This window comes from Anopheles marshallii, chromosome 2 (assembly GCF_943734725.1).
Source record: "Anopheles marshallii chromosome 2, idAnoMarsDA_429_01, whole genome shotgun sequence".
Lineage (NCBI taxonomy): Eukaryota > Metazoa > Arthropoda > Insecta > Diptera > Culicidae > Anopheles > Anopheles marshallii.
In genome coordinates, this window is record NC_071326.1 from 23621054 (window position 1) to 23649031 (window position 27978).

At 44.6% G+C, this 27978-nt stretch overlaps 1 protein-coding gene across 1 annotated transcript in view; it reads left to right on the forward strand.

Annotated features, from left to right (window-relative positions):
• Positions 1-27978, forward strand: part of LOC128715770 (protein roadkill) — a 73945-nt gene that overhangs the window by 39734 nt on the left and 6233 nt on the right. Inside the window, exon 2 of the mRNA XM_053810688.1 lies at positions 12091-12244. Coding sequence (XP_053666663.1) covers positions 12091-12244 — 154 coding nt within the window. The remainder of the gene's footprint in view (positions 1-12090; positions 12245-27978) is intronic.

Below are 27978 nucleotides of genomic sequence, written 5' to 3' on the forward strand. Positions count from 1 at the left end.
GTGCCGGGTCTTCGACATGTGCGACCGCCACCGAAGCAGCTGAAGCATATTGAATGTGCGTACCGGATCGCCCGCACGCCGTGTGTGGCATCTTGGGTGATCGGAGGTCTGAAAACCGAACCCGATCATGCATACCTCTAGCGCTGTAGCATGATCATCAGCGTTCCTTACCTACTTGGGGTGGACTATGGTGTATGGCGTAGGTCATAATTTAAAAGGTGTTGATAATGCATTTTTTTTAAATTACAGGAAATTATTCCATTCGTTCGCTTAAATCACCTCGCTTAAATGGTTTGCGCGTAGAAAAAACTTCTCGAAATAAATAAATGTAAGCATTAAAATTAATCTCTAAGGTGTCGATCATACTCCATCAGCCAACTATCCACACCGTGCGACGGTGACGACTGTCAAAAACGTAACCAAATCTGTCATACTCATTGTTCGATTCCATTCCGTTTTCGTCCTGTTTTCACTTCATCTCTTCCCGTGCCCTTTGGCACGCATTCGCCATCCCGCTCTGATTCTTCACCAGCCGAGCCCGAAGCATCTCCCGGAGGATGCACTTTCTTTCGCCCGACCCGCTCTATTGTTTTGCCTCTAGCGCACGGGTGCGCACGGTGATCCTTTTCGATCCTTACCGGGTACGATCGTCGTGCAGCTGCGCCCACTCACAGTCGCGTCGTACCGTCTCGGAGTAAGGAACTGTGTGATACACACTATCTACCACGTGATTTGGCACGATAGGCGCGTGTATCTTGCCAAAAACCCCCCCGCGGTGCGTGTGTGCGCGATCGTACGTCAAGTGTTGCGTTTGCGTATCTTCCGCGTTCCGTACACCAAAGCGAACGCACGTAGCTTTGTCCCAAACAGTCGCAAACCAAGGCACGGTAGAACAGTGGTGTGGTGTCGGCTTTGGTTGTTTGCAAACGGTTGCATCTGGTGTGCCACGGAAAACCTATCCTATAACCTCCAAACAGTGCCATTCGGGGGGGGGGGTGTGTGTGTGTGTGTGTACTACACTACGTGACCAGAGTGTTGCCAAAAGGCCACCGTTTTTTCTTTGGTCCTGTTTTGTTTTTCCATTGAAAAGCCTCCCAAGTACTCCCAAAATAGTGCGTTTATACCTTCGACGGGCGAGTAAGATGTCCCCGAGTTTTTTTGGGAGGGAAACTGGGTGTTTTTCTTTCTCCACATTGCCACTAAAGCAACAATTTCGTTAAACCACATCAAACGCGTGAGCGCGGGGTGGAAAAACGACAGAAAAAAACACTCTACAACCATGACAGTGTGAGACCGTGGCTGGCGCAGAGTGGAGAAAACAAAATTAACACAACACAAAACAGAAAATTTATGTGTATACACATTCGTCGTTGGGCTGCCAAACCGACAGTCAACAGTACACGGTGGCAAGGATCAGATTTCATCAACAGTGCTGTGTGTGTGTGTGCGTGTGTTGTGCTTCAGCCTTTTGTCCCCCTCCCCCCGCACGGGATTCGTGACGGAACGATGGCCGAGGTGCAGGCAATGGATTTTTTGCTCGTGCATCCATTCAGGTAAATTTCTTTAAGCCTTTCAAATGGCCCTTAACATTAAGCTTTGGTTGTTTATCATGTGTGATGTTTGTTTTATACAGGATTTCATATATCTAAGGAAACATTTAGGGGAATTTTGCGATGAATTCTCTTTAGATATTAAATATCAGATTTTAATAAATAAATATATAATTATACATCGAAATTAAAACAAACCGAAGACAATGCCACTGCAAAAAGAGTGTTGAAAATTTACAGTTTGCTCTGCAGAGCGTTTTTAGCAAAATTCCCACTGTATGACTGCACATTTCCTCTTTATGACTGCAAATTTCTCTTCATCGACTGAAAATACCCCCCCGATGAATCGCAAAATTCCGGTTCAAAACTTCCCTTATATAATTCGAAACTCTGTAATATACTTTTTTCGAGATCCAAAATTCCAATCAGAACGCGAAGAGACTGGAATTCAATCATCGTGATCTTTCCATTAGACAAATTCGATCCTATCTTTCGCCCACAATCCAAACGGGGGACCCAGCAGTAGGCAACCTTATTTAGGCGAATGAAAACAATGCAATGGCGATGATCCTTCTCAGCCGCTTCATCACAAAGAATTCATCCATCGGTCGGTTTCTGCGAAGGATCTTAATCCATTTGGGAATCGTTCGGTTGCAGTTTTTTTTTTTTTTTTGTTGTTGTTGCCTGAAATGTGATTCACATTCTTCCTACCCACGGCCCGCCTAAAACAGTAGCCCTCGTGCTCGTTACCACACCATCAAAACAAGGCACGAACAAACGGTGCTGTTCGCTTTTCTGATTTGCCGCAGGGTTTTAATATCTTGTGTGTGCGCCCTGCTAAAAGTGTCCCTTCCTGTCCGCTTGGCCGTACACGGGCAATGGGCAGAGCATTAATCCATTTCACGCTGTGTGTCCCGCATTGGATTTTGATGCGATCTGTGTTGTGATGGGCCGTGCCGTACTGAGTGGGATCTACCCGAATGCGCATGCATGTATGGTTTAGTGCGGGCCAGGTGTGCTTTCTTCTATTCTTTGGCATCTATGCTTTGTTGTAGTGGCCATTCGTTGCCAGTTGTGGGGGAAAACACATTGTTATTGAATTATTTTGTTTGTATATATTGTTTTTTAAATAGTATTTTTTGAGAATGTTTTTTTAATTTGAATTGAATCATTTTTGTGGACAAAATTTTCATTATAGTTTCTACTATTTTATCATCCCGTCAAGCGTATTTATCCTAAAACGATCCCTTAATTCGATTTCGTTTTCGTTTTCGAATTTAATTCCCTTCATAATATCGTTTATAATTAGTATTCAGGGATCCAACACTTATTATCGCGTTGCAAAGCACATTCCTAATGTAAATTTCTAGATATGTTTGGTCAATTAGAGTGCAATTTTACCAAAAGTTATTATGATAATAGTAAAATGGCAAATAAAAAATTCAATTCCACATACTTAATTACACGAACTGTCAAAATTTTAAGACTCGTGTATCTCGAATTCGCGTAACACGAATGTCGCGTCGGGAAATGACACTGGACGAGATTTTAGATTTTATTGAAATAAGCCTTTTTGTATGATAGCGACACTACAGGCAACACTATCGCCGCACATTATAGTACAATTGTAGCACATAATATCCAATTGTAGCAGAGAGTAGCACAGTTATAGCACATAAACCATCAAGCCATTAAGTCGCTTTTTGGTTATATGGTGCTGACACTAGCTTGGTTCTATCATGTGCTACAATTGTGCTATCATCTGCTGCCTGTTTTATACATCACATATTTCACGTGAAATTAAATTCTCTCCTCTTCTCCAAAAGGACCTTACTGTTGAACATTTAGCTAAAAAATTTAAAATTTTATATCGCATCGTATATAACGAATAAACATGTCATATAAATATATTATTATGCTTCACCTTCACCGTTTCTTCTCCACACATTTATCTCATAGACCCTTTAGTGTCTTTTGAACGGTGCAAACTTCGTTCATAAAACAAGGGTTATTTTTGGGATGGTTTTCGCCGTTCGTAAGCCCAATTCTATGTCGGTTTATACGCATAAACCCTTTTACGTGGTGACAAACAGGGAGAAGACCTGCAAACGCACCCGGACGACAGCAAAAACCACTATTAGTGCTTGTATCCCTTCCTGCAAATTGGCTACCTTCTGCTTTGACCCGTACCCCTTCCGCTTCGGTTCGGCTTGGTGTGGGTCGGTTATGTTTTGTGTTATGAGGGCATGTCGCTGCACACTGCCAATGAGTGATTCCGAGGGTTGATTCGAACGTCAAGCGCGTCTTCTTCGTCGGCAGGATGGAAAGTTGATATTTCCCACGCACTGATGAAACGCATTCGTGCATCCAGGGAGAACAGGGCTTTCCATTGTACCATTACAGCGCACTGTGTGCGAAGGAGGGTACGTGAAGTTTGCACTTCTTTATCCCTTTCACACACACACACACATGAAGAGTGTAGTTTGCACGACAACGAAAAAAAGAGATATGCACAAATCGAAAGGGCGATTCGATTCGTGATTCTTTTCAATTCAACGCAAAACAAAGACAATTGGAACATTTTAATGTGTGCTTCTCCCCCACGGTGTACAGTGTTAACTTTAGAGGGTTGCCAATATGAGGACAGCTCCTAATACATACAAAGAAAACAGACTAATACTCTACATAGGCTCCCTACAAAATTGCTATGCCAATCACACACTTTTCTTGCCCTTCCGTAAGGCTGCAGGCCACAGCAACTAGAGCTTCCTTTTGCAGTAATCCATTCCGGGCGCAATACATAGAATGACAACAATCATTTTATACCGCATTGTTGTCATCGGTTTTTAGAGGGTGATTGCACAATTGCGCCCCCTGCGGGAACCATGCCCAAAGCACGTTCTCCCAAGCCTTCGAGAGGCAGCTGGCACGAAGATTCAAAAATGAAAATAAATGATTAATCAACCGTTGGCAGCAGCTGTTTAAAGTTGACCGAACTAGTTGTTTAAGGGGTTGTTGTATTATGTGTAATTATCGATTATTTTCACCGAATTCATTGAGCGTGTTTAGATTTCACGGCTAGATCGTAAAGAATCAGCTTACGTCTAAGATGTTTCAAGACGTTTAAGGCGTCTGAGGAATCGTCCAAGGAATACAATAGTCTTTAGCAGGGAACGAACGCATACCTTTCACAAATAGGGCCAGATAGTAGAATTCTGAAGCTGTGGAAGCCAGCTGTTTTGTTGGGAGTGATTCAAATCAGGAATAGACTCTCACAAGGACTCAGGAATCCTCGGAACAGTGGCGGATCAAGTCCCTCGAGGCCTTCAGCGAAATGGTATTTGGTGCCATGAAGGTCTTGATTTGAAAGGTCATGAAGGTGGGATGATTCATCGATCTTTGAGGATTCTTGATTCTTTGAAAATTCCTAAATCTTTAGGGTTTTATGGTTCTTTGCGGACAAATTGTTAGTGTCGTGATGAAGAGATCTTGATTTGTTTGTGAGGTCTTTCAACATTTTCAATCAGCGGACCGCACTTTGCAACTTTGGTCTATAGGATCTCTCCAGACTGCTAGCGTAATACTTTATTCCACCGCTGAAAATCAAACCAAAATGCTTCTAGCGAGGCAGCGCACAATTGGAAGACATACAACATTTGTGATAACCACAAATTGCATGGCACTGATTATTGTCCGGTAATGTCTCCGATGTCAAAATGGACACTGATTGCGCGAAAATTTGATAACCTCAAAATAATGCACACAATAACCTGGCTCGTTGTACTGCAACACGTACGACGAATGGTTTCTTTCAAATTTCCCAGTCGCTGCAAATTGCCATCCATACATGCCGTGCGCACTAGTACTAGCTTGCGCAACTGTGTTGACCAAAAAACAAATTCTCCTAACCTTGAGATTTCTTTCTGGTGGATGTGATGATGTGAGGAAACCCAGCCATGCAAACATGGACAGCCAAAAAGATAGCAATATTGGCGGATAGAGCACGATATTAAATGTGAGAAACATGCAAATAGCCGAAAAGGCAACCAAGAAAAGAGTTCAGACGAGTGGAGTTTTTACACCTTGCGTGCATTCTCAAGGGTGATAAAATGGCTTTACGCGAAGACATTTTCTCCTGCTATTTAATGCTGCCCAAGAAGCACAAGAAAACCACAATTTAGTGTTTTATGTTGGGCTGAAAGAGCAGGAGATCAAACTGTTTTTCAAAATATCTATCAATTGACAGTATGGTTTTACTAAAATGATCGCCATTCGTGTCATAAAGCATCAAACCAGCTGTGACACCTGTGCCAACAATTATCGCTATGTTATGTGTCTGACCGCCCTGTAGATACAGCGGCGCCTACTTAGCTCCGTCTTGCGTCTGTTGGATGACGCAGAAGATGGGGCACCGTTGCGTAGAATACAGTTCGCGTCTATGCTTTGCCAAACGCTGCAGCGTTTTCGGGTGCGCACGACGTCCTTCGATCCGTTTGTTGTCCTCTCGACCTCGCGAAGACTCACACCCGTCTTGTCACCTCCCTCGCGTCCAGCGGGAACACTGCGTATACATCTGCGTGTGTGCGTTAGGCATGATTGTTGTCGCAGATCCACAACAAGTTTCAGCAAACGCCAGTGATAAACGGAACGGGGCGGAGGAAAAAAAAAAGCGAGATGACCGTGAGTGCGCCAACATGCATGTGGCAGTAACCAACTTCACTGTCCTTACGCTCTCGCCTATCCGAGCAGCAGAGGAAAGGAAGGAAGCACATATATTAGGCGGTGGCCGCGACTTTGTACTAACAAGAAGCAGAAGTAGAATTCGTCTGGCAAACTATGGACACGTATTGGTTGCTGTGTGGGGTTTGCACGACACAGCCGAATTCGCTGCTTGAAGGTCGTCTCTGTGTTGATTTGAAGATTTCGACAGACGAGCATGGGGAGTGGCATCGAGGGTAGTGATGATGTAGGAAGTTTTTCGCGGAATAGGCAACAGGGTCGCGGGGGTGTGTCTTATCAATTGGTTGGATTTTCGCATTCATAATCATTTGTAAGGCTTTGGCTTTGAAAGCATCGCAAAAACACGCACCAGAGAGGACTCTTTGAAGGTGAGCAGCTTAGCTTACAGTTTGGAACATCGTAGGGAGCGTTACTGGCGGCGTTATCTGCAAGCAGGGATCTAGTTATCAGGGCACTATTGTCCAAAGTACTGATTGTTTTCTAACCACAGAATGTACATCGAAAGACTCCTTTTTTTCGTGAAGGATGGAGCACGTAGTAGGCGGTGCAGAGGGGAGGTGTATAGATGAAGAAGTGCTCATGATGTCAGCCTCTGGTGCGTTGTGTGACGGTACCTCCGTTTCGCACGGGTCGTTCGCTGCCCTTATCCCCAAGGTTTGCCGTTCGCTGACACTTCCAACGTCATCGTCATGCCAACCAGCAGCAGTGGCAGGCAGCCTTCGATCCACTTGTTAGCTGCCGTTTGCTCTTCATACTCTTCGCACCGTACGCTCGCACTCACTCTTCATCGCGTTCGATGTGGTTCTCTCTCGCTCGAAAAGAGCTCGCTCACGCTCGCTTGGAAGAGCGATCGCATTTTCCAAGGTGTGTGCGCTCGCTCTCGTGTTCTCGCGTTCACTTCCGTCCTTCAACGTTCAGGTTCCGCACTCGGTCTCGCTTACGCCTCTTTCAATGGGACCGGTACGCTGTCCTGCTCACACGCATCGGATCGAACCGTGCTCGAGTATTTCACTCGCCGTGAAGTGTAAAAATGAGATGAAATGCAAGAACGCGCTGCTCGCGTCTCACGTTTGCATGGTAATTGAACAGAATTTACAACATTGACCTCCCTCTGCTTGGGTGGAAGGGACCCGGGAGTAGTGTTTCTGTTGTTTTTTTTTTTTTAATGGAACAACAATCAAATCGAACGCTATTTACTGTTCCTTTACAAGGTTTTTTTTTTCTTGGTTGACAATCGATCGGTTTTGCTGCCAAACTACACCAACGCTAGGGACCATCATCAGCGTCATCCATCTAAAATTATTTCATTGCCGCCGTTGGACGATTCGGAGATCATCGTACAGCTAATTTATTCCCCGTCGCTGCCGCCTCTACGCGCATTTATTCCCCTCGTGCGTGGTAGATAAAGTTTTATGCTGTGTTACGGAACGACCTTAGAACAATAAACTGGGGAGGTACACACACACACACAAACACTGTAGCACCGTTTACTCCACACAACACCAAACACCGTTCGAGTGGTTGTGCTCCACTGGAGTGCGGGTGACACTTTGATCCGTGGAGCAAATCACCGTGAGGTAAGGGGGAGGGCGGAGTTTGTGTATCGGAAAGTTATTAGAATGTAATTTATTTACGCATTTAGATAACGGACCGTGAGGGGAAGTAGGGTGCGCGATGTGGGGTGCATTGTTTGATTTAGTGGTCGCATGATACGGACCAGCAGCATGGAGGCTTATGGACCGCGTGTCGTAAGCCAAGGTCACACCGTAGCTTTGCCTTGAAAATAGCCCGCACAGGGAAATAAGGACACGCAGGTAATGGCAGGTCAATGGCTTTTCGAACTTTTAAAGGACTGGCGAAATTTAATTAAATAATCTTGATTTATGCAATAGTCCAGAGCAAATTTTTCACAGAGCAATCAGAACCAAAAACTCCTAAACAGCTGCTTATTGCTTGGCCCTCCGATGCTTTGTACGCTTAGGGACAGTGGCTGAAGAAATTATATCAACCAACAGATATGCTCGTCCACAAGGTAGCACCAAAAACGGCACCGAAACATGTCCTTTGTCGGTTCTCTTCTGCCCGGAGTAACTTAGAAGAAGCAACAGCAAAAGCAAAAGCAAATGTCAGTTGACAGCAGTTCAACGTGCGCCACGACATTCGGCTCGTACGAGATGGCCCCTTGCGAGATGGCCAACACTGCGGAACAGATGAGTCTCGGAGAGTTCAAGAGCGCACAACCACAGGCGACCATGATGGGGCCGAGCGAGAAGGCAATAGAAGGTTTTTGCCCGTGCAATGATAACAGAATAGAGCGCATCAATAATAGTAGTAGTGGCAGTAGTAAACGGCACAGTGTAGTAAAACGTGGAATTTCGATCAGGAAAAAAACTGCGTATAGAACAGAACGGAACGGGACGGTGTGTGCGGTGTTGCCGTTGTGTTGGTGTATGGGGAAGCACTCGCTCGCACGTTAGCGCGTGTGAGCTGTGTTTGCTCTCTCAGCAAGCGTGCGCACTGGCTCGCTCGCTCACACCCGTTGTAGCAGATGGTGCCTGTGAGCAGGATAGGTCTGCGAGCACGGTCGCTGGTGCTGGGTTCTCATTCGCAAAGTGTTAACGAGCGTGTGCGTATCGCTGTTTCCGACGACGGTCAGTGGCTGTGACTTGTCCGCCTGGGTCCGTGGGTCCAATTCTCGTTCGGTTTCGGTGCGGTTTCGTTTCGTCGCCATTCCACCAGCGCATTCCTCCCTGGTTCAGCCTTCTTACACCGATTTGTGTGACGTGCGTGTGTGATCTGTGCAGTAAAAAGGTGCTTGTTTGTCGCATTTCCAGATTTACTGTGACTAGTGCTGTTGATGCGTAATCTTCTATAAATTAAGTCCTTCTATGCTAAACGGGCAACTCGGAAACAGATGAACAGTGCGAAGATGCTACTGTTATGTGTGCGAAAGGGAGCAGTGTTTCTCGCTCTGATTTCGAGGGCAGTGTGTAGCTTTTATTCGGGATAATCCAGTGCGAGTAAGAATCCGTGCAAAATGAAGCAAACAAAAGATAAAGAGAACCCCGTTAATCAACGTGTCCTCCCAGACCCAGACCCCATCCCTGTTGCACCGTCGAAAAGAGGGGAAACCTCGTCCTAAAAGTGTGTTTCGTCGCTTTTTTTTTGTGTGTCCTGCCCCATGCAATTTGACATCGTTAGAAACCATTTTGTGTTACATCGCCCTCTCGAAAAGTCATACCGAGTGATGTGTTTATGGAAGGATGATTGTGTCTCGACTGTTGTGTGCGTTTATGATTAGTGTGTGTGTGTGTGTGTGATACGTTCTGAATCCCCATGGTGTGCGAAATTTGGTTTCACTCGTGCGTTTTTTTATTTAAGGATTCAGCAACCAAAATGAATGGTGGTGGTTGTTGTTCCCCTTTTCTCTGCTCGCTTTTGTATGTCAAATTGACAGTTTTCCCCTAGTTTTTTTGTTCTGCAACTGTGTGTGAATCGGAAATGTTCAAGCTTTTTCGTTCTTCATCACTCTCTCTGTCGCCCGCTTGCTCACGCTCTCTCGCTCTCAATATTTAATAGCTGCGCACTCATTGTGTTGCTCGTGCTCTTTCTATCCTTCATCGATTGCTTTCTCTCTTTGCTGTGTAGATCATCGAATGAAACCGAGATACTGAGAATCGTTAACAGTATCGTGTGAGTTTCGCTGAATTCTATATGAAATTTATTGAACCTTGAAATATGTTTTTAACTGCAATCACAGAAAAATAGAAATATGTTGATACTATTGTTGAGCATTGAAACATAATACTGAGACCAATTCGCTGTGGTACAGTCCAAAAGATTAAAATATTGAAATCATTCTTGCACTTTCTTTCTTCTGCTATATCTATCTCACTCGCTCGCTCTATGTACGGTGAAGTTCAGAGTTCGTGACACGAGATAGAGGTGTTTGTGATATCCTTTCTTTGCAAGTAATATAACTCGTCGATTGGGTTTTACACCAAAGCACCCGTTTCCTTTATTCCGCTTTATGAGTATTTTTCCTGGGGAAAAATAGTGCTGGGAATGGAAATCGACTCACACCCCGTGAAGGGTGATAGATTGCTCGATGAGTAAGCGAGAGTGTGAGTGAGCAAGCAAGCGAATGAATGAGCGAATGGAATGAAGTTGAAAAATTCATATCTAAATTTGACACTCGTTCAACATGTCGTCAACATTGATTCGCGGAACATGACCACAGGGGTCACCGAAAAGGGCGAGAACACATTCTTTCGGACTGTCTCGTTTTTTTCTAAATCAAGTTCATACCTTTGCAAATCTTCTTTCCCATCGCTCACACCATCGTGTATGAGATAGATTACGCAAATATACGTGCCATTTGATTAAACATCACGCACAAACATCGTGAAAACTGTTTCAAAGTGGTGTTCCGTGTAAAGGGGATTGTGGGGACTCATCAAAAAACCATTTTGCGAGAACTGAAAGATTGAAGCAAATGAAACGGAATGCATGGCGTTAAGAGAAGATGTAAGCAAACATGAAGTGATGCGCGCGTGTGTGTGTGTATGTAGAGAATGGTATAAAATTTTGCAGAATACTTACGATTGTGTCCATTAAAATTGGTGCTTTACGTACACCTTGGTGTGGTTCTTACTTGATAGCATCCATCAGACCACGTGTGCGCTTGTAATGTCACACACCACATGGATTAGTGTGAAATAGAATAAAGCAATAGAGAAACAAGCTGTGCACTGTATGCGTGTATGTTTGTTTGTGTGTGAGTAACCGTGAAACAAGGCTATAAAACCAATTTCAGAAAAAACTAGCCCAAAAATAAACACATCTAGTGTATAATAACATATGATGACGGATGATGTATCCTTGGTTAGGTTGTGTGCGGTTAGAAGGATGCGTGAAGTTACAGGCGTGCATGTATTTGTGTTTGTCGGCAAATAATTGGTTACTTTGTTGAAAAATAATCATCAAATGCACATAAATGAATCAAAAAGTAGCCATTTGTGCACGTGTTGGATGAAAGTTGTGTGGTTCTTGATTTGTGGACCCCCTTGTTAGCTAATTGTGTAATCTTTTTCCCTATATTTTCCCCCCATAGTTCATCACTCATTCGCATAACGAAACAAAAAATGTTATCAGCAAGCTTTAGTGGCGCAGTGTGTTTCAACATCGATTATTGTGATTGTTCAGTAAAGACGACCTGAAAATCGTCGTCCCGTGTGGTAAATCTGCCTAAGCTAAATTTTGTTTTGAACAAAATGTGCTGACACCAGTGTGTAAGAATATTCTGCAAGAAGTATCCACGGCCAACAGTTAAAGGGTACGCGAGAGCTGTGAACAACACATCTCCGTGTCAGACAGACCGAAAAGTTTTCTCCATTTTCAACATCCAGTAGGCGTGGAAAGAGTGAAGCTTACTTGCGAATAGTAATTAGAGCTTTTCCAACCAGTTTAGTTTGGGTGTTGAGTAGAATTCTCCAGTAAAACAACCCTCCCAACCCCCCACGCTTTAGTACATTTGGGTGCGAAGGGAATTTTCACATGTCGGGTTCGATTCCGGTTCCGGTGGTGTTCCTTGCGTCGCTGGTCAGATGACTTCCGAGGAGACGAACTGGCTTAGCTATTACACTGTGAGGTACACTATCGTTCAATTTACATACCATACCTTTTTAAGGTGCATCTGGTCTGGTGCTTCCAAACATTGATATACGCGGATTTCAGTTTCCATCTCTTGCCATGAAAGTTTTACTAAATGTATTTCTTTTTTTTCCTCCCCGTTTTTCAGATTGCCGGTAGTTAGTGACTGTCCGGCAGGTCAAACTGCTAGAGTTACATCGAACCTGCACTCGTCCAGTAGCACCATGGCAAACAGTAGGGTGCCCTCGCCCCCGCTGCCGGAAGTCAACACACCGGTGGCGGAAAACTGGTGTTACACTCAGGTTAGTAGTCATCTTTTTCTGCGGGGTAAAATACAAGTAATCTCTAGCGTTGGACAAAACAAGTGCAACACGTGGGATGTGTTGTTTGAGTGATTTATTATTCAAAACTCTAATGACTTCTATGAACACTTTGACTTCGATTCTTCAATGCAACGTTTTTAACTGCTGCAACACTCTTGAGGTAGTTCTCAGGACCAATATAACGATTATAGTCTATATGTCTGCCGTCCAACTCTGACTCTTCTCAAAAGATTCATTAAGCCAAACGCTACTTCCTATCATCTCACAGTGTGAGAGACGATCTACAGTAAAATCTTCGTTATTTTAAATCCAGGACAGAATTCTGAAAGCCATCGGTAAAAACCTTTATTATTTGATACTGAACCTATTCTTGACGCTTTAATCGTTTTGATTTATATTACACGCACACACACACATTTGATCTTGACTTTTTCCCTATGAAAATGTGGTTCCTTTTATGAGCATAGTGACCGCATCGTGCTGTCTCCTCTCCCATGCGTATGCTGATCAAATCATTCATGTGTGTGTACCTTGAGATACAGGTCTCCAGGTGCACCGGGTGACTATCTAACCTTCTCAAGCAGAACGTTCAACTTCTGTTGCGGAAGGACCCTGGAAAAGCATTACGGCACAACGTCGTCGCCGTGTTTTTATGACTTGTGCGACTGATAGAGAGGAAGAGATCGATGGAGAGCATGTGGAATGAAAAGAGAGAGAGAGAGAGAGAGAGAGTGTAGATAAAACAGTTTAGTGACCACGAACACGAACACGAACACTAAAGTTCTGTTACAGAACTAATTTGTGATATCGAATAAACCATTAACACTAGAACTAGCACAACAAATGGAAAATGAAATATAAGGTACCCTTTCATTGTCTGGAGAAGGAAATGTCGTCAAACTAATGTGTAATTTGTACAATACATGAAGTTACCAATAGTCATAAGCACTACGGGCCTGGCCGTTCTTCTCGAATACCGAAAGCCAAAACTTTCGTATCAACTTGCACCCCCCCCCCCCCCGCCCCCCCCCCCCCCAAAAGTGACTACAAGAACACTAATGTAATAGGATCCCCATCAATTAGAACGCGATCCAACTGATTATCTGCAGCATTCACACTACCAACCGCTTCGCGAGCTACTTTCGTTCCGGCTCCAACACACTTCCATTGATCTAATTCTGGGCAAACCCCTCCCCAACAATCCGTTACACGAGCAATGACCCCAGCGCGCGACTATGACAACCGGAACGAACCGACCGGTGTGACACAAGGCTGGGTGGTGGCAGGCGAGCATAAATTATGTGTGCTTCTTCCACACACAACATAACGTCCCGGCCATACACTCACCCGTCCATTCGCAATAGTGTTTGCATTCAGACTTTGGACACATTTAAACCTTCTTGATTAGCTCGACGTTGTGTTCTACTGGTGCTATTATTCGGCTGAGTATAATAGTTAGAAATGCTTTACCAAACCATGTCTAGTATTTTTTCTTAACATACTTTTACTAAATCGAGTGTAGAAACGCTCTCGTCAGCGCCTCTATTAGTCGGTGGTCTTCACGATTCAAGGATCAATCGAGCTATGTAGGTACTAACCTTTTTTTTCACCCTCCATTATCAGTAGTATCATGCTCGTTTTGTTGTTACATACCATGGAAACAATGCCGGTTGGCCAAGGAACTTCCTCGCTAAACCACACATTAAAACCACCGCACGACCGTAATGATGATTTTCCATACTCGCTTTCTGCGTGTGGCGACGAAGCGGAAGGCGAACGGTGAAGAGAAAGTAGTTGAAAGTGGGATTTCACTTGGGTTTGGTGGGTGGGGTGTCCCGTGCACGGCAAACAGTAAAGTATGTGCCATTTTGGATAGTGTGTACCCTCTCGCATCCCTTAATCGATAGTTGGTGGTGATCGCCGTGTGGTAATATCTGGTTGGGGCGGTTCTATTTGTAGAGACAAATTTCCTTCCCCTCCCCAATGGAACGTTTGCGTGTGGTAGCGCTTTTTTACCGCCGAGTTGGAATTTGTGTGTCCAGCTCTCCCCCCGTGTCAGACAACTCGTGAGCAGAGCGCGGTCGAGAACGATCAGTGAGAAGAGGAGTTGTGTTTTTTTGTTGTTGTTCTCTCCTGCCGTTAGCATATAACCATTGGTGAGCTGCAGTGACACATTAACTTTTCCCATCGAATGATGTGTGCTTGCTGGCCTTTTTGGTTTGTCATGCTATCGTTTTGAGTCCGCTTCGAATGGGGTACCTCTGACGGTGATGGGGTCCTTCTCTTCAATGTTGCTCCAATTGTAACGCCGTATGTTTTTGGTGCCCTGGTTGGAGTGGAGGTCGTGCTGCTTTGGTGCGGTGTAACGCATGATGAGTTCGTCGTCCCGAATATTAGTGTAGCGCTGTAAGCCCAGTTTGGTTCGTTCCCCCCGGGAAAGACCGGTAGGATCATCCATTGATTTCACCTTGTTGTTCTCTGTTCTCCCCTTGTCCGCGCGTGGCTGACGCATATGTTGAAGAGGGAAGAAAATCGAGCGGAAAATGTATGGAATAAAAAGCGATTCCTGTGTTCCGTTCGGGCGGGTTTTTGTATTCGTCCCCGCCGGTATTGTGCCTTCCGCCTGGGCCATTGCCATAGCGTGGTTGAGTTGAGGTCCCGACGTGCCTGTTTGTGTGCGCCCTTCAACCGGCCAACTAACTATAGAACTAAACCCCCTTCCCGGCGCGCCTCCCTCTTGACGGTAGGGTGCGGCACCCTCTTGCAATACTTGTTCACCTTTCTTCTCTTTTCGCGGTCGGTGATGTCGTCGACTGCTGCTGTTTGCGCCGTTGTGCAGCATTCACTCAAGGTGATTCGTTGAACTGTGTTCCCGGACGATCGTTTGGTGGCTCGAGGTTGGGCCACGAAACGCATAAAATACGTGCTGTACTTGCCGACATCCCAAGCGCATGTCCCCATATGCCGAATGTTGATGGCAAATTGACATACACTGTCACACAACTACATTCGTCTTCAGTTGCAATCTAGTTTCATCTGCGAAGGTTAAACCGGTAGAGGAGAGAGGCGTAAGGCTTATCTATATGAACTGTTTAACTACATTAACGTCATTAGATTATGTAGCGCATATCACTTTTTTCCTCGTTGAAGCTACTTCAACTCTGTAAACTCCAGTGGGATTTCTAATTATAAAGAATCGTGTGCAAGCAATGGTGTTCTGGCCATCTTCTTTGCGTGCTCTTGGCCTCCAATGCGTTCAGGCCATGTACATAAATGTGATGAAAACCTTTCCAAAGGATAAGCCATGCATCAAGTAATGTTTCCGGATCGTTATGTTATAACCCCGGCGTTGAAGCGGAGAGAAAGATTTCTTCTTCAAAACGGGCGTTTGCTTCGGGGCACAAAAGAAAATCCGATAGAATGTAACGAGCGAGATAATTGAGTTCGCGGGGCGGCGGCTCTTGGTGTGGGGGCTTTGGTTGGTGTGGTACACGTTGGGGGCCCTCCCAAGGCACGGAATGATGTGTGTGGGACCCGTTTCGTGAGTTGGTTTGCTTTTTCTCTGTGTAGAAGGCGGAGAAGCGAGCGACCCGCGGGAAGAAAAGCGCGCCTGGCCCGCCCTTCCGCCGTGAGGAACATTTATGTGGCTACTACTGCAGAGCGCAGAGCCTGCCGGTGCTGCTGCTGCTGCTGGGGAAGATCGCTCGACACGTTCAAGGCCGAGAGGTTCTTGAACCACCGCCGCCGGTCTGAGTTCTGTTTGCGAGAGAGAGCTCTGGTGTTCTTCTTCGGTGTCTGGCCCCGGTGTGTGTGGTGGCTTCGAGGATATTGGGTCTCCTTCCCATGGTACGGTAGAACTTAACATTGGCTCATGAGATGAAAGGAACCAGATGAAATTCTCTCAAGTCGCTTTTATCTGGGTGTTGCTTTTTTGTGCCAATTTACAATTTCTCTGCCCTTGTACATTCACAGGAGTGTTGCTCATTTTATTTGATAAAGACACACAAATGAACGTGGAATTGTGATCGAATTCCAACAGTTTGATTAATTTCAAACAAACAACGAATCTGATTAGAGTTATGCTTCATGAATCTTTTGAGAGCAATCATTCATGTGAATCTTAATCTCGACGCATCAAAAGTTCATCCACCGAAAAAGACCCCCTTTTTTCTATTGCGCAATGCGCGTGTTGCTGTGCTGCCCGCAATCACATCCATCTTCTGGACCGCCGTAATTGATTAGCGATTTGATGATAATGATGTTGGTTTTATTTCGTTTCTGCCCCCTCCCTTCCCCGTTTTATTCGTTGCCAAATTTGACCTTCATTAAAAACGATTAGAGCTTGATGCACAACCGCGGACACAATGTAACGTCCTTCAAAAGGTATGGGGTGGTCAAGTGTGAGAAATATGGTTTTTTTTTTACTAACGTTTCGAATGATTTATGTTTTATGCGAACTAAAGTTTTAGCTTTCCAATGCTCAGCTATGTTTTAATGCAAAAAAGTGTTTGGTCCTCTCAGTTTTATGTGTATTTTTTTTTAAGTATTGCAACTATGTTTTAGTGCATTTCGGGTTAAACTATATTTCAATACAGCCCAGGCAGGCAACCTCTGCCGTGTTGCGAAGAAGGAAGCATATTTTCAAGTACGGCTGCATGCGCCTACCCTTGACTCACGCGGAATACAGCGTCTCCAGCGGCGAAGGACGAATCCGATTTCCAATCGAATCCATGCATTTGTCCTCTGAGTATCCTTGTCTCTACACTTGTCGCGCTGTGCTACCGCGTGTGCCGTTTGTAAAGTGGTTCTGGTCTCTTTTTTTCCTGAAATGTGACTGCAGTGGTGACCCTCGTTCACCCGCGTCTGCTTTTGAAGGTGACCATTTACTTTACCGCCGGTATGTTGTGCAGACTGCGATGACCTGCGTCTGTGTCTACGTCGGTCTGATACAGTTGCCATCGATTATTTATTATTATTATTATTTGTTTCTCCATGGTCCGTTACGAGCCTGTGGGGGGCTTCCCTAACGAAAGAGCTTCAGCAAGAAGGTTTTGCCAAAAACTCGTTTCAGCGAATGAAATTATCTGTGGCAAAAGATGCCCTTCAAAGTGTGCGCGATGGACGTTAGTTTCAGTTGGTTTTTAGTTGTGGGTTTTCCTTAACGTAACCTTTGTTGGTGGTAAATAATGCTGAAATAATCGATTTTTACTATACTTACCACCTCCACCTCACCTGACTGAAATCGCCATCATCCAATAATAAAGTCAACAGTCCCGGGCTTGGTTGGGATTTGAACCCGGATCGGACGTATTGCTTTTGAGGCACGCATTACCCAACTGTTCTATTTGATCGTCCGAAGGTAGAAGCGTTAATAGTTATGTTTATTGTCCAATGTTCACCATGATACACAACCACTTCACGCTAGGGCTTCGTGCTCCGTGACAAACTCGTGTACCAAGCGCTCAAAATTGAAACCACTTCAAGAGGGAACACTGGCAAACTGTCTGAGTGGTCTTAACACGTATTAAAAATCGATCTTAGATGTTCTCGAATGCGATACGGTAATGTGTCTTTCTTTTCCACATTTCTCACATTGCCCTTGAGAGCAAACCAAAGTGATCTGCCCTTTTCCCTTTGGACCGGTTGGAGCCATATGCTAGCAAACGGAGATAGATGGGGCTGGACGCTCGACAAAAAAAGAGAGTGTGAAATAGAGCGAGCAAGAGGTAAGACGAAAGAGAGGGAGAGAGAGAGAGAGAGTTCATGGCCTTCGGTTCTCGAAAGCCAGATGGGAAGCGAAGGAAAGCCACAAACACAACAACACGACCCTTTACGTGGAGGAATCAATGTTTTAATGTCGTAATGTAAGCAAGATATGCCAAAGGGTAGAAGGGAAGGTGATGTACTACAGGAACAGCCAAATACACCAGACGGCAGCCGTAGCTAGTCTTATTAGGCCTTAACATTTAAAATAGGTCTTAAATTCCGATCATTGTTGAAAGAATGATACAAGTTCTACTGCTTGTGATATGATTGTTTTTAAATGGATTTGATGTTGGTAAAGCTCCTTGTCAAGTTCCTTTTTTGAGTGCAAATTCACTCGGGTGATCGTTTTCGTGTTGGCAGTCACTATCGCCGAATTTGAGCCTCCACAACTCGAAGCCCCCAAAAAACCAAACCTCCCTTCCCCCTCACCCTTGGCACAGAAGGTGATAAAACCGCAAAAGAATATGAAAATGTCGCCGGGTTATTGACACACGGTATTGTGTAAAGCAGAGAAAGACAGCAACTCCCCGTTCCGCTTGGTAGGAATGAAGGTAACGGCACGAAACAAACGAATCAACTGTGTGCTATTGGGAGGGAAAGGCAACAGCACAAACGAGATCAGAATGAACCTTTATACCACCCGTGCCCAAGTTATGTGTATTTATGTGTGTGTATATATTTATCGATTCGAGGCGGGCGGCTCCCCCCCCGTCGGGAGATATATACACGCAAGAAGAGGGCGCTTAAGAAAAGCACGGACGGGCGCGCGCCTCCACACGAAGAAGCGTGAAGAAAGTTCTAACGCAATCTTCATCGAAGCGCGCGCGAGAGGCGAAAGAAACCACCATCTCACTTATGAAAGGTTCGGCTTCTTTTTTTTTCATCGACGTTGTGGTCTTTTCACTACACGGGTTTTGGGGCCCAAGACATATGCCCCGCGCGAGAGAGCGACCTGGGGAGAATCTGCTTGTACGTTGAGGTCGATGGCCATCATCATCATCGTCGTTGGGTGGATTTTTTGTTGTTGTTGTTGCTTATTTATAAATGATCTTCCAACGTAAAAATGCATTTTTTTGTCTCTCCAAACCATGACTTCTTCATCGCCTATACACACACACACGCACAAAACCATGACATGTCCAAATCCCTTCACATTCCAATCATTAGCAAAAAAAAGCTCCTGACAGCTCAGGAAAAAAGATGTTCGGGCGTGTGTGTTGGTGTGAACTACACTGTGAATTTACACCTGCGCATCTTCTTTTCACATTCTCTTGTTGTTGTTGTTTCTTCAAACCGGATAATGCTAATTGTGTGCAGCAAGTGCCGTCATGTGGTGGAAGAGAATCATCCTCACACCCCTGACCAACAACACGCTGTCGCTGAAACGCTTCATATAATTGTTTGATAACATATTGATAGTGTATCACAAATGCTTCACAAAAACACCTCAAGTTCACCATCCGATCAGGTGGGACGACGGGGGTGTTGGGAGATGTGTGTTACGGAACTCACCGATATAACCCTACCGAACGTCCGGTTTTTATGCGAAGTAGGAAGAATGATACCGGACGGACGGGGGGTGCGTGTGTGTGTGTGTGTGTCCGGTGACTGGATCGTACGGTGGGTAGCGGTCCACCCCGTTGTGTGCACCCCGAGTTCAAGGTCAGTTCGTTCTATAGCCCCCGCGAGTGTGGCGATAGCTGCTACGGGTGCTGACTCGCCACTCTCTTTCATCTTTGCTCGCGCTCGGTTCGCTCCACAAAGCAAACACATTCTTCTCTCCTGATGTGACGATACGGGGTTTGTGTGTGTGTGTGTGTGTGTGTGCGCCCGTTGGCATTCGATTAGTTTTATGAACCTGCTGCTGCGCTTGGTGTTGGGGGGGTACGTTATGCACACCACCATCGAGTGGGCAAATATGCATAAGCTCTGTGCCGGTGTCGATGAAGTGCTGTTGGTGAAGTGTTCCTGTCGATAAAGTTCCCTCTTGTGTGCCGCCTGCTGGTGGTGCAGTGGAGGGGTTGGATAAGAGGGAAGGCAAGGTATTGGATGCACTTTATGGACAGAGCAGCGTTAGCATACAGTTGTCTTTTACATATTCGTTTCATTATCTTGTATTGAGTTTGATCGATCTGATAAATTATCTACTTTATTATCAGATATGCACATGATATGGCATTGGTATATGTGTGGAATACATCTGTGTTATTGATCATTTTGGATTAGATCTGTTTTTAAATAATTACAAAAACACTGCAACTTGTTACATAAGAGATGATTCAGTTTTAATCACCACCTTCGTGTTGGTAACTTCTTCTCTGCGAGATAATCCCCAGTTAGGGTCTCACTTAGTCACACTACGTCCGGGTTGAAATAAAATATTAAAAACTACTTCTAATTATTATCCGACCGGCTACTTGTTTGCTATATGCTCCAATAATAGAGATTAACAAGAAAAAAACTGTCTTACTTCAAGAGAGCTAAGCACTAGATCTGTAGAAGATATCTGGTGGAAGATCTAGGTGCAACATCATTAACATCTAGATCAATATCAGTAAACGTTGTTTACGAACTAACGCTAGATAATTAGGCCTAGTTTCAACTGCAATCATTCTTGCATTTGCATTAATTACATCTATTCTTACCTCTGTGCTCCGCATCCCCTAACATGCACGTCCCCGGGTATATTGGTACTTGTTTTCGAACAAACCACTTTAATGATGGGGTGTACACTTCGGTAGTTGCACCTTTTTGGACAAAATGTGTTCTCTACCCTCTCGGAGTGGGTGGGGGTCATCGATCCCTTACCTCACTGAGGTTAACAACAAACAGGAGAAACATTAAATTCTACTCCACCGAGAGCAAACGGAATGCGAATGGAAGCACATGGCACAGTGGGCAGTTCCCAACAAATGTCGGGTGAAAACTTTCGCTCAAGGTGGATTTTTTTTATGTTCGCGGATGAGTGGCTGGGTCGTGCAAAGTAAACCTCAAATACTCTATGCTGTGAATTTTATAGTTTTTATGTCGTTTTTTGCAATTTATTTAAAAATTTGAAAGAAAAAGAATAGAATAAAGAAAATATAGGACTATAACCTACAGCAATTGAATGTTCGCAGTTTTGCAAAGTTTAAAAATGGTATCAAATGCAAAACGAATTTGTTATTAAATTACGAGTGATTTATTTATGTCATCAGTGCTATGCTGAGTGCTATGAGAGTGATAATGATTGGATACTTCCAAACACTTTTAAACAAAAAAAAAAACCTTTCCATAGAGGCATAAAACTTCACATTATTACTATAACTTTTACAACAGTTTAAATTTGATGCTTTTTTTGGGATTTGTCATTTTTCTCTGAAATATTTAACTTAGTTTAACTTAATTTCATACCTACCAAAGTAGAAGATCCAAAACTGTTTCAATTTGCGAATTTATTAGTGTTATCTTCTGGTTTTTTAAAACTGTCTTGGACATTACTGAGTTTTGATAGTTTTCGCCCGGTATCTGCCCACTGTGCATGGAGGCGAATGGTTTGGGCAACGCAAAGGTGTAGCGAAGCGTATCCAAAAAGAACGGTTAAACACTGTGTGGTGATAGTTAAATGTGAATGAAATACATATCCTCCTGCGCGCATGTCTGTGTGTGTGTGTCCATCTTCACACCTTTCCCGCGTTCTTTAACCTCACTCAGTGGATGATTTTCGATCCGCGTTTCAGTCTACTTCCACAACATTTCATTTCCTTTCCATGCCTTTATTCACACATTTACAAACAGGTTGCGAAATGGTACAAGATTTAATGGAACCCATTTTAATAAGTTCTTCGTTTGGGTTTCTAACGCACCCGCAAAGCGAGGAGGAGGGAGTCTTTGGGTTCTGGCGTGGTTGGGTGTGTCGGGTAAGGGTTTTTTTTTTGCCCATCCATCCATCCACGGTTTCGATAGCGCGATCATGTGTTGTGTGGGCGCCTGAAATTGCGGAAGGCATTTACGCGAGCAGAATACTTTAAAACACCTTCTGCGCGGTGTGGCAGTGTGTGCTCATCGGTCCGCAGCACGCGCGCATCCATAAGGCGGACATCGACCCCCCTCGTGTGCCTGATCAGTGTCAGTGACGACTTCGCGCAAACCAGAGAAGCCGTTGACCGCTCGCTTTGGGCTTGTTCTCGTCTTGTTCTGCGCTTGCAGGGCGAATATATTCATTCTAACTCGTTACCCTTAATGTAAGTGGTGTTCGCTTCACACATGACGGGCTCTGCCGGCTTTGGTTAGTTTGTTTTGACTGTGAAACTGCGATACACGGGAACACTTTATTTTAAAGCAAGCGATAATAGGCAGCGAACTTTGCTCTGCTCTGTTGTGGGGGTTTTTTTGTTTGGCTCCAGATGAAGGCATTGTGTTGTATGTTCACCTCTCTTCATGTGATTTATGGTATCGCGATATGCTAAAGAGTACCTTTTAAACGCACAAAATGCGTACAGCATTGAGCATGGCTTATTTTGCTTCTTTAACGACCATTAAAGGCAGTCGCCCCATTTCCCTTTACTGTATTGGGATGATAAACACCGGAAGTCAGTCGGAGGAGGCAACGGCCTAAGAAGACGGAGGAAAGGTGTATCGGCGGGAAGGGAAGTAAGGTGATAGTGTACTTTTTTTTCACATACAAACACACTCTTTATGCTGCGAAAGAATGAGAGAGAGAGAGAGAGAGAGAGAGACAGACTGATGGACAAAGAAGGTCGGATAGGAGGGCAGAGCCCGCCCGCCGGTAGTGAATAGACGCGGTTTTCCATCAATTATGCTCCGGTTCCGTCGTGCAATCTGTGGAAGTTTTTTCTTCTTCCTTTACTTCCACACCTTTCCCACCGATATATACACCTTGTTTTTGCCCCCTGTTTGCTGTGCTTCGTTTGCCGTTTGCCCTTCTTCGTTGCGTTCACTTTCTAACGGAATTACGCCACGCCACGGCGTAAAAAGTGAGTGGTGAAAAGCGGACGAAAGAAATGTTGCGTTGTGTGTGTGTGTTTGTTGCTTTCCCAAGTCGGTGGAAAATAGGAAGCAAAAGGTATATAATCGTCCAAAACCCGACTTGCCCGACCGGGGCTGGGCAAATGGGCATAAGTGGAATGTCTGGTGTGTAAGGGCTTTTTTCCCCTCCTGCCCCGGGAATGGCAGGAAGAATTCGGATGCTTCTTTGTTTTTTTTTTTGCTGTGTATACTTCCGGCTTTCATGTGTACCTCGTCTTTCTCCATTGCTGTGGCACAATACCACGCGTCCCTTTGGGTGTTTTACTTTTTATCTCGCTAAACAGTATCGCTGCCGATCAAAGGAGAACTGTGGCGGAGGAGATGCGTTAACAGAGCTTATACGGATGGAAAGTGAGTGGGAAAAAGCTTTTTTTTAACAGAAACGAATGTCAACGCATAATTACATTTAAAAAAATAAACCCCTATGTCCCGTTTGCAAAGTGTGTCCCTACACGTTTAACGACGAGCAAACGGTCCGAATAGAAAGGAGGAAGAGAAAAGGCAACCCACCGTCAACAATCGCAATCGCGATTTGCTTGCAGATTGGAGCAAATGTAGTAAACGTTGAGGAGTGCTTCCTGCGCACGAGATCGATGATCATGCCCTCCCACGATCGCGCCATATCATCAGCCAATGATGTGTGTGTGTGTGTGTGTGGTTGCTTATTATTTCTGCTGTTACGCATGCACACAACGGCCTAAAAGCGCGTGAAAGTAAGCGAACGGATAGGTTTGTTGTGTGGAAGCACGAAACGAAAGTGCGTGCGTAAGATTTGTAGTGTTGTCAGCTTTGAATGCGCGACCGAGGAAAGAGTTAGTAAAATAAAGGGAAGTAAAGACAGAAAGGAGAGGAAGGGCCATCCCTCCTCCCCCCGCCACCCATCCGGGTGGTGCATACACAATACGTGCATATTCGCGGATTTTCCTAAGTTTGTTGGTGTGTTAAGGTTTGTCGACCCTTGTCTCATTTTTATGGTGCAGTCCACATTAGTTTGTCTGTTTGGTGTATTTTACCATATCGATTGCAAGCAGCAAAAACAAATGTGCGGTTGAAAATGTTAAACAAAAAATGCCCCATCCGGAGGAGTCTCCTCTAAAACCTCTTGCACACGGCGGACAAACCCGTTGGAGGTCATAAATCTTGGATGATTCATGCATCTTTGAGAATTCACGAAGTTTTGCAATGGAGTTACGGATTCATAAATTCAGTTTAAAGATTCATTGAGATTCATGAATGTGAAACAGATATCCCATGCACAAGGCGTGGCATTATAGAGTCATTCTAAAGAATCTTTAGTGAGGAGTCATACAAATCAGAAGTCGACTCTCAAGATGATTCAAAAAGTTTCATGAATCCTCAGAGTATGTGGCAAATTTTGGCCATTAGCGACCTAAACCATCAGCCCCTTGGAGATTTGTGGCGGGAATTTTGGAAATGGATTTGCATAATCAACAATTTAGTTAATTGATTCATTTTGACTCATAAATCTAAATCAAATTCACTCAACGCTAGAATAAACAGTCCACTATAGCTTCCCCTGAAGAGTTTTTAAGCTTCATTACTCCTAAAGTTTTCGGTTGAAGATTACCAAAGTCACATTCTAAAAGTTTTCAGATTTGTTGTGTTAAACTATGTGAATTTTGGAATAAAAAGCGTGTTCTCTATTGGCTGAGTCTCTTTAACTGTCAAAGCAGATAATCAAACACAATGTTAGCCGACAAATGGCAATTGCAAACCCTTTACTTTACAACTTCACATTTTGACTTACTTTCTTCGACGTTGCGGTGACCGATCGATATATTTGCCTTTCTCTGGCGAAAAATACACATTTCTCCCTGCGTTACGTTTCACCCTGCCACAATCATTAAACCATTGTTGTTAGTTACTCTCACTTTCGACTGGTCAATGGTAGCCCGTCGTCAGGGGGTGTGTGGGCACGAGTGGTGGTGGTGTGCCCAAATCATGGCGGATGGATCCCACCATTTCGCCTGTTGTCCGATCCTCACGGGTTGTGTTTATTTAAATCTGAAATAATCAAAAATGATCATGCCTTTTCATGGAGTTCGCATCTCGTCATTCCCTCTAGCCCCCGCACGGTTATAAGTGCACTAATCGTCGTAGAAGGGGCGGTTTGGGGGTAAAGGAAGGTAAGTTCATACCAGATGCACTTACACACTTTCCTTCAGTCGCAGTGAATTTCACTCGAATGATTTGTTCCGCTTTGGCTGCTAAGAGGAGGGAGTCGCTGGTACGGCAGGCCGAGTAGTGACCGAATGCAGTCTCTCTCACTCCCCGGGGGGATGGGGGCTGCAAACGAGAGCGAAAGTAAAATGGCAAAAGTAAAGCTCGAACATTCACTACTTTCTTTCGGTTTGGCGCAGTACGATTGCAAACGAAGCGAGAACCTGGCGGGGGATGTGCGCGAGATCTCCTTCCGGTCTCCGGTACTTGTTGGGGTGCGGATGGTGAAGGGATGATTATGGTGATGATGATACTCCCTCTCGCCAATATACTTTATTGCCTATCTGATATCTCCCACACAGCAACTATAGCACGCGCACCCCCTCGGGAACCATCTGTCACCCGAAGTGACTCAACATGAGTGATGGTGTCGCATCGCGTAACACTCGTTTGCTTTTTGGAATACAAAAAACATTTGTTTCCTCCTTGACAAAAATCCCACGCATAACATTTTCTATCATTCACAAACCCAACTTCCAATGAAGTTCGCGAATGTCCGGATATTGAGCTATTCTTTATGGCTAATTGATCCAGTTAACAAAGTTTGGGGATTCAACTGCATATCAACAAAACTGATAGTGTCGCGCAAATTTGTCGGCATCGTTTGTTTCCTCGGTCGTCTCCCCACTGCGCCACCAATACGGCAATATTTGGATTACCAATCGGGTGCTAATTTTCACACCGGTGCTTCTATTGTGTGCCGTGAAGATCGGCAGTTGCTATGAAAAGACATTCATCTTCCTGATCAAAGGTGTAAAATAGCCGCGACATCGATGGATACATTTTTTTTTGCGATTAAGGTCTCGCTTGTATGATGTTTAATGTTTTACCGCCTTCGTTTTTCACATGTTGCCATTTTTTTGTTGTTGTTACGCACGCGCGCGGGCTTTTACATAACTTCCGGCGTCCGGTGCGTCCGTTGGGCTTTTGACAGATTTCGCCGTAGCCGGCGCTGCATGACATAAGTCACATAAAACGAGGCGTCGTAGTGGGAAATTTGGAACCGCTTTTTATCGTTTACTAATCGAATTGGAATATTGAGAGGCACATGTTGAAACTGTTTCATTTTTTTCTGGTTGTTCATAAAGAAATTGATTCTGTATAAAGCCCTCTCGACTGCTACATCGGTGATATCAGAAAGCTTTGCAATAGAACTCGATGTCATCTTGCAAAAGCTCGATAAAGGGATGAAGATTAAATAACTACTTGAAGATATTCTACTTCAACATGTGCATAATGCCGAAATGAATCCAAACTTAACCTCAAAAACCTTGCAAATTTATGATGATATCCATAAAATTGAATCATATTACAGTCTCGAAACACGTGATCTTCAAGCATAAATTAAGCAATTTAAGTAATGTTTATATTACATTAAAGCCAATTGTAAATTGATCTTTGCTGAATATTATCTGTACAGTTTATAGTTTATAAACTGAAGTCAATTTCTGCCCGCAATTACTTCGCTTTAGTTAAAATTTGTTTTATAGCAGAAAGTTATGTTGTGCAAAAGGCAACGGAGGAGGCGCCTATCCGTTGTTCGCCAATTCCTGCGGCTTACAACACGTTTTTAACCTTCTTCTGGTTATCTTTCCTTACATTTCTCCGCTTACGTAATGGTACGGTGCTGCCGTGCAGTGGAGCGGTGGTGCTGGACGGCGGGTGCCGTGGATGATCGCACCAAGTCGCGTGTGTTGTGTAAGGGTGAAACGCCGGATAGTTAGAAGAGGGGTTGGTGAGAGTGATGAGAAGGTGGGGTAGAAGAGAAAGGAGAGAGAGAGAGAGCGAAAAAAAAAGTGGAGTTTCCTTTTTTTTTTGCATTGTTTTGTGGCCCCCTTTTTGTTGTTGTTGCGCTGACTCTTTAGCGCCCAAGTAATGATCCTCTCTCTACAGCTGCATAACGCTCTGCATCTGGTGTGTGTTCCTTTCTCCTTTTTTGATCATTTCTCTTTTTGAAGCCTCCCTCCCTCTCCCTCCCCCATCCCCTTTCTCCTCCTCCTCTACCGATCGTTACTGGTGGGGCCAAAGGGTGTGTAGTGTGCAATAATCGGTAAAGCCCCCGAGATATCCTGTTTCAGGTTAGCCAAATTGGGATTGATGGGGTAAATCAGCAGGAGAAGAGTGACTTACTTTTACCGGAAATAGATTACACACTCTCACTTCCTGTTCCGCAACAGTTTCCGTCGGAAGGAGGGGGAGGTTGTTGATTTTGTTGTTGTCCGTGAGGTGCTGATCGTGAAGCAAAAGAGATAGTATGGGGAGGATCTTCTTTTGTGCCGTTTGTGATCCATCTTATTTCCATCTTTCCCTTAAAATATTGTTTAAAAATGAAGTGTTGATGATGGATTTGTGAGCCAATGTGTAATAGCACATCTGTTTGTCTAGTCGTTTTGAAGAGGGTACGGTTGAAGGGTAAAATGGAAGTATATGGAGTGGGGTTTAAGGGTGTCTGTCTCTTTAGTCACCCCGTAGTACCGAAAGCAGATCATCCAGCAGACATACGCAAGAGGGAGGGTTTCTTCTGAATCCCCAAATCAACCTTTGGCCGTACCGCTGCTGGCGGCGGCTGCACGTTGTGAAAGTGAAAGAGCCCTGGTGGCGTCTGGCGGTATGTGGCTGCGGGTGGAAAAGGGTGGGGGTTCAGACGCCATCGAATGCGGTAACACCAGTGCCCGCGC